The sequence below is a fragment of the Chrysemys picta genome, chromosome 13 (genome assembly GCF_011386835.1).
Source record: "Chrysemys picta bellii isolate R12L10 chromosome 13, ASM1138683v2, whole genome shotgun sequence".
NCBI lineage: Eukaryota > Metazoa > Chordata > Testudines > Emydidae > Chrysemys > Chrysemys picta.
This window is the reverse complement of record NC_088803.1, coordinates 49,920,134-49,927,513: the sequence shown is the minus strand read 5'-3', so window position 1 is coordinate 49,927,513 and position 7,380 is coordinate 49,920,134. Positions and strand designations below refer to the sequence as shown.

General features: G+C 48.3%; 1 protein-coding gene across 4 annotated transcripts in view; it reads left to right on the top strand.

The window, feature by feature from the left end:
- Positions 1-383: 383 nt before the first annotated feature.
- EEF1A2 (eukaryotic translation elongation factor 1 alpha 2) overlaps positions 384-7,380 on the top strand; it is a 28,056-nt gene continuing 21,059 nt past the window's right edge. The window contains exons 1-2 of one of the 4 annotated variants that reach the window (XM_005309577.4): positions 384-1,013; positions 3,078-3,294. In XM_005309577.4, the coding sequence (XP_005309634.1) occupies positions 3,151-3,294 (144 nt within the window). In that variant the 5' untranslated portion in view covers positions 384-1,013; positions 3,078-3,150. Of the gene's footprint in view, positions 1,014-1,138; positions 1,525-1,933; positions 2,931-3,077; positions 3,295-7,380 lie in introns of those variants that run through there. The other 3 variants (XM_065566179.1, XM_042858463.2, XM_024114915.3) reach the window with 3 other exon arrangements.

The following is a 7,380-nucleotide window of genomic DNA, read 5'->3' as shown; positions in this document are numbered from 1 at the left end:
CCTCCTGCCCACCTCCTTCTGCTGCCCTATTTTGCAAGACACTTCTTGGTTCCCCAGCCCTTCCTCTGACCCCATTCTCCTGCCATCCACACTCTATCCCCCCCTCCTCTCCTCACTCCCCCTCCTCATTCCCTTCCCCCATCTCCTCCTACCCATCTCCTCATTCCCTTCCCCCATCTCCCCCTCCCCATCTCATTCCCCCTCCCCCAGCTCCTCATTCCCTTCCCCCCAGCTTGTCATTCCTGTCCCCCATCTCCTCATTCCCCCTCCTCTCCCCACTTCCTCATTCCCCTCCCCCGCCTTCCCACTATCTCCCCTCCCCATCTCCTCATTCCGGCTTCCCTCTCCCCCTCCTTATTCCCTTCCCTCTATCTCCCCCTCCTGCCTCCATTCCCGCTTTCCCCTATCTCCCCCATCTCCTCATTCCCCCTCCATCCATCTCCCCAATCCCCCTCCCTATCTCCCCGTCCTCCCCCCCATTCCTGCTTCCCCTATCTCCCCCTCCCCATCCCTCTATCTCCCCGTCCTCCCCCCCATTCCTGCTTCCCCTATCTCCCCCTCCCCATCCCCATCCCTCTATCTCCCTGTCCTCCCCCCATTCCTGCTTCCCCTATCTCCCCTCCCTCTATCTCCCCAATCCCCCCCATTCCTGCTTCCCCCATCTCCCCTCCTCCTCCTCCCCATCCCCCCCAGCTCCCCCTCGTCCCCACACCCCCTCATTCCCCCTAATCTTCCCCACCCCCTCTCTCGAGCTCCCCCTCCCCACCCCACCCTCTATTTTTCTCTTCCTCTCCCATCCTCTGACCCCCATCCCCTCCCTGCCCCCCGCCTCTCGCTGCTCCCAGGCGCCCTCCCCCTCCGCCGGCTCCGCCCCGCTCGGTACCGCATTGCTGTAGCGCAGGGGGTCACTGCATTGCGCCGGCACCGGCAATAGGGGGACCCCCTCCCAGGGAGATAAAGCCGCCGGAGCCGAAGCTGGCAGCCTCTCCTGTCTGAGCCCGGCGCCGCCACCGGTAAGAGCGCCCAGCCGCCGCCGCTTGCGGTGGGAACGGGGGACCCCGGGGCCGGCTCGAACCCGGGGCTGCAGGGTCGGGGGTTCGCGGCCGGGGCCGCCTGCAAAGCGGGGGGCTGCAGCCGGGGGTGGGAGGAGGCGCTGCAGCGAGTGATGCCCGGGCAGGGATGAAGGGCGAGCCGGGGTCGCCGGCGGTGCAGAATAAAAGGGGCTCCAAAAAGCGGGGCGAAGGCTGGCCCGGAGCCGGTCCTGTCTGCTCGGGGCATACGCCGCTCTTAAGCGGCGAGGTCAGGGCAGTGTCATTGCGGCGGCTGGCGAACGCGTCTCCTCCGAGCTCCCCACGCTGGGGGCTTGGGAACGGCTCCCAGGCTGGGCTGGGGTGAAGTGGGGGGAGAGAGAAGGAAATCAGGCCGGGAGGGGGGCAGCGGCTGGGTTTGACCTTGTGCTGACACCCCCCAGGAAAGGGAGGGAAGACGTGTCTACATTGGGGATTTGCAGATCGCTCGGAAAAGGTGGCTGGATGATTTGAAAATGTGGGGCAGAATTCAGCATGCCGGGTGCTAGGAAAGGCTTAAGAAAGGGAATAATAGTCCATAGCTGCTTTGAACTAGCCCCGTCTGGGGCAGTCCGGGTTTAAAAATAACCCAGAGGGAGGGGCAGAGAAGGGGAGGCTGTGTCACCAGACTCCATCAGGTGCTGTATGTGGGGTTTTGACCGTTCGCAGAGCTTGCACAGAACTAGATTTTCCAGCCCAAGATGCCTGACCCTCCTACCGACTTGTAAATAAAGGCACTGAGCAGCTTTAACCCTGAAAACAATACGGTCGAGAGGTGTCTGAAACCATTGGAGGTTGCTTATCTTGAATGTATTGCAGCTGGAGGATGTGGGATGCTCCCACTTGAAAGAACTGCATTCATTTTTGTTGGCTTATAATGTGCATTAGCATAACTGATTTAATGATACGAGCCAGGTCCATGAAGGGTAAAAAAGCTGGAGGGGTTTGCTCCAGTCCCAGGGGATATCACTGAGTGCATGATGGAATCTGTCTTATACCAGCAAACTTTCCCTGACCTCTTTTAACTTTAAGGGTGGATAAAAGAAATTAGTTTTTATTAGGCTCCTATTCTGCACGGTTACTATAGCAGGTGCAGCGCTACAGGGTCCTGTGAGAGGCTGATGTATTGCTTTTATACTGTCTTTCGATACCTCCTCTTCAATTTTATCTTGATGTGTGGAAGAAAAGTCGCTACTGCATGGTCTGTTGGCATTGCTGTGTTTTCTGGAAGCTCCCATTTCACCTTCTGGGGAGAGGGCTGAGCATGGGTTATTTTTGGCTGTTCCCTTTTGTGGGCACCATATTGTCATCCTAACCATGAGCTCCTTGGGAGATTTCAGTCCATGGGGAACCAGAAAGGAATTGAATCTCTTATAGGACCTCTATTGAGACAAGCCTAGACAAGAATGGATGCCTGAGAGCTCCTCGGAGAGCAGAGCAGTGCGTGAAATGGAGGCAGTGCCTAGAAATCACTGGCATTTTTAACACAGAAGCACCAGGAATAAATCAGTAACAACCCCCTGTAAGTGAGGCTGTCGGTCTGGCAGGGTTTCAAGGGCTAGCTAGGATAATATGTTTGGGGCCCCTATGACGTGTCACTTTGAACGAGCAGTCTCATCACCTATCTTTGGCTTGCTTGCAAAGGCTGAAAAGATGGTGACTTGCATGGGGCTTGGAAGGGTTTACACAGCATACAGAAATAGAAAATGAGTGGAGTTAGCATCAGCTACAGCAACGCCAGAGGCAGCCAGGCTCCATCACTGCTACAAAAAAGGGAGGTGGACAGACAATCCTGACTATGTCTGGCCTACATCTAGCTTGCTGGTATCTGGGGAGCGTGTGCCTTAATTCAGGAGACAGAAGGTAAAAATACATCTAAATAGCTAACCAGTGTTGTCATTGTGGCCATCAGACTCAGCCTGGGTGAAGCTGCTGGGAAGGTCTGGTTGCCCTGGGTCTTGTTGCTGTTGCTGTCAGACTCTTTTGATGTTCTTGTTTGTCTCTCCCCAGCCTCCACCAAAAAACGCAGCTGTTCTTCCGCTCCTTTGCTTAGCGTCGGCCCTCTCCAACATAACCCAAGAGGATGGGGAAGGAGAAGACGCATATCAACATTGTCGTCATTGGACATGTGGACTCTGGGAAATCCACCACCACTGGGCACCTCATCTACAAATGCGGGGGCATTGACAAAAGGACCATTGAGAAATTTGAGAAGGAAGCTGCTGAGGTGAGGCCTCTGACCCTTCCCATGCCTTCTCCTTTGTCCCCTCCTCAGCAAATGAGTGATGGACAAGTCCTGTAGATCATCCAATCCATCCCCTGCCAGTGCAGGATTGTTCCCTACATTTCCTCCCTTCTTCCTGTGCCCCATCTCAACCTTCCCTCTACTCCTCTGCCCTCCTTTGTTCCTATTCTCCCAATATCCCTTTGTCTCTGGGCCTTTCCAACTCTTCTGGCCTTGGTAAAAGAGGACATTTTGCACCCTTTTCTCTGGCTCTTCCAGTTGGCTGTGGAACTCATTGCCACATTATATCAATGCGGGTAAGAGTTGAGCATGATTTGAAAGATATATGGGAGATTTACAGGGATATCATATTATAACTTTAAAAGAATAAATATTCTGGAAGGGAGATAAATCCTTGTACTTTAGGGCATAAGCCAACATCTAAATATTGGGAGCTAGAAGGAAGTTTTCCCTAGGAAGAGATTATTCCATTATTGCCTGCTCTAGGATTTCTTGCATTGTACTCTGAATCATCTGGTCTTGGCTATTGTTGGAGACTAGATACTGGGTAGATGGTCTGATCCAGTCTGGTAAAACCGATTTACGTTCTTGGGTTTGGGATCTTGTGTGTAGTTTTGACAGTAGCTGTCAAAGTAGAAAATCTGGTCTGAAATATGTGTACTTCATTTAATGTTATGATTTCTCTTTTATAAAGACGATAATAATAGCAGCATAATAATAAATGCATTTATCTGGCTTTCACCGTAGAACATACAAAGCCAAAGCATATAACAAGAGAAGATGCATAGAGTAAAAGGGAAGAAATACCTTTGCAGAATGACATTTTTAAATTAAATGAGCTCCGAACGTGGCAATGGTAAATTCTAGTGAAATGAACCATTAGGAGCCTTGATGCATTTTTCAAAAGGTCTGTGGCCATCATAAATCTGTCTGATGCATATACGCTTTGATTTTTCTTTATAAAACTCAATATGTGTAATATACAAAAATGGTCGCATTTTTAGAGCTGCCAGTCTTGAATAGACATTTTGCTGATTGTCTCTTAACCCTTTGCATTTACGGAATAACCTCCAGGATAAACCACCTTTTTCTCTACCTTGTCATCCGTTCCCTTTGCAGCTCTCTCAGCAAGAGCTGCATCCTGTGTCTAAACTCTCTTTTAAAATGGACTGTGCTGTTCTCGTAGATATTTTTGTCCTGTACCGATGAGTGAGCCGCAGTATAATTGGGTTGTTCTAGATGTGACTGAACGGACACTTTCACTGACTTGCCAGAATATGCAGGGGCTAGAAGCTGCTATTAATAGCCTATTGACTGAGCTTCCAGACTCCATTTTCTGATGCAGGGCTGTGGAGGGGTTTTTTCTTTCACTAAGTTGCATTAGGAGGAAATGGAGGCCTGCATGAATAAAAAAACAAAACAAAATGACAACCACCACTGCTTCTCTTCTCTCCCCCCCTTCCCGGTACTATTTTATCTTTTCTCCTTTTTTTTTTTTTTTTTTAAGGAGAGAATTATTTCACGAGATCACAGAGGTTGTAGTAGCTTGGACGGTGTCTGTATTCATTATTTTTGATCTTAGAACATAACTGTCCTTGATGCTTAGCTTAATTGAGAAATATCAGGCAGTTTCTGGTATTTAACAGTAGAGTTATTGTGTAAAGCTAGATAATACAGGTTTTTTTCCTACACCAGTTCTGGGTAACTGAATATACCCAGTGAAAGGGACCTGGGGGATGGCGGGGAGTGCGGGGGTGGGAGGGGATCTGTTTGTTAAATAAAGGCTCACATTTGTCGTCAAGCTATGCATGACATTGTAAGTTTTAGTGTGATTCAGCACTTATCTGGAAGGACCACCCCCCCCCTTTTTTGGGGGGGGGGTAAGCAAATAACCCTCTCTCTTTGATAATTCTCAATCATCTGTTTTTCTGAGTGAGGAGGAACGTTGTGAGGTATCAAATAAGAAGGCACAGTTGTATGTTGAAGGTATAGTCTATAGAGATGAGGGTAAGAACCGTCCCAAATACGTTCAGAGTAGATTCAAATCCCAGTCTGCTCTTCTGGGAGGATACAGTTTGACAGGCAGCATGGTTAAGCAAGCAGAGCTGTGGTTTGTGAGCCCGGAGACCTGGGGTCTCTTCTCAGCTCTACCTGTGACCTTCCTCACACTATGCCTCAGTTTGTTCATCTGTGAAATGGGGTTGTTGATACCGTCTCTTGCAAAGTACTTTGTATGAAAAATGCTATGAGATCTATGTATTGTTGTTAATAAATTCCACGAGCTAAAGCAGTTTCTCTGGTACTTTTCTCTGATATAGCCACACTATTTTGAACTGTAATTATTTGCAGTAAGAATAACCCCTGTCCTTTTCCATTTGTAATAATGCGCTAGACAAATAAGTATGCAAGTTTGAAAGGAGTTGAACTGTTAGCACTTGCTCAGATCCCGATTATAATCTGAATTCCTTGTAAATTAGCTGTAAGGACACAGGGACTGCTTGGGACCTTCCTTTCTTTGTATAGCTTTTTCCAGTGCCACCAACCTATAGCTAAGGACATGTGAAGATGCACCTTTAGAAATGCATGGAAACTCATTCCTACCTATTCAGAAGAGGTAGGCTTTCTGTTTGCTCGGTGTGGCAGTTTATTTCCACGTAGCAAGGAGTAGGTTTTTCAACTATTTTAGGACTATGCCCATCACCCTCTGTAGCCAGATGCAAAGTCATTCCCAAGATAAATCTGTGTAAGCAGTCTGCACTCCATTAATAATCTGTACTCCACAAATCGTGCCCAGGGGAATCACGCCTCTATCTCTGGGATGGAACATGGCAGCTGTCTAAGGGCTTGATCCAGTGTCCACTGAAGTTAATGGGAGACTTTCCATTGACTCTGATGGCAATGGAACTAACAACACAGTAGCAGAACATCCACTGTTAAGTTAGAGAGGATAAACTTTTATGCAGCAATATTAACTCTCATATTTCAGGACACAAGCAACAACTAACAGCCTGTGGTTAGGAAGAAACTTCCACTGTGGGTGGATCATCCATAATTGCCCCCTATGAAGTTTGTTGCATCTTTCTTTGAAGCATCTAGTACTGATTTCTGCTGTAGACAGGCTATTGGACTAGATGAATCTGCTATGGCATTTGCTATGCTCTTGAGAACTACATAGGAAGTGGCGAAGCATGCCATGGCGAATGACCTAATTCTCTAGATAAGGTCTATTTTTTTGGTGTAGAATATTTCAGGTGTTTTTAAAGACCGGAATATCCATGAGCATTAACACCTTTTATTCCTGTAAGCACTGCCAGGCAACAGCCAAGTAACTACAGTGCATCTCAGTCAGAGAGCCTATTGCAGGATAGTTCTCCCCGCCCCACCCACCCCTCTCTCTGAGACTTCATTTTCATTGGTAGAAGGTTCACACTTAGGGAGGGATGCACACAACTCCAATCCAGGAGGGGAAAGAGCAGCTCCCCCTACTGGTGTGATTTCAGAAGGCTCTGATCAAGATTTGGCATCAGAAAAGGCCAGAGGGAGGAAGATGGAGCCAACACATGGCAAAACCTAATTTAGTGGCTTCCCCAACTACATGAATATATGTAGATTGAGACATAAGGGGGAGACACAGGTAGTGAGCTAATATGTGGGCATAATGCTAAATTGACAAGCAATATAACAAAGAAAACATGATTTTACTCATTAGCTACAAAATCACAGCATGACTTTACCTATGAGCAAGGCCTGTCACACCATGATGGTATTTACTTTGATTAGCCCCACACAGCCTGGTTTTATGCATTGGATACCTCTGGCCACGATTTCATCCATTAGTCAGCAATATCCTAGCATAGGTTTGCCCGTGAATTCAGCCACCGTTTAGCAACATCACATTGCTCTTTTACGCAGCAGCCAACAATATCCTATCATCATCTCATTGATTTAATCTATCAGGCATTATACTGTGGTGGTGTTCATTTCAACTATTGGCTGACCACACCGACACCTGGACTTCTGGATTGAGAAACCGCGTTTTCTGTTAGCCAGCAATGGTGCACAGTTTCA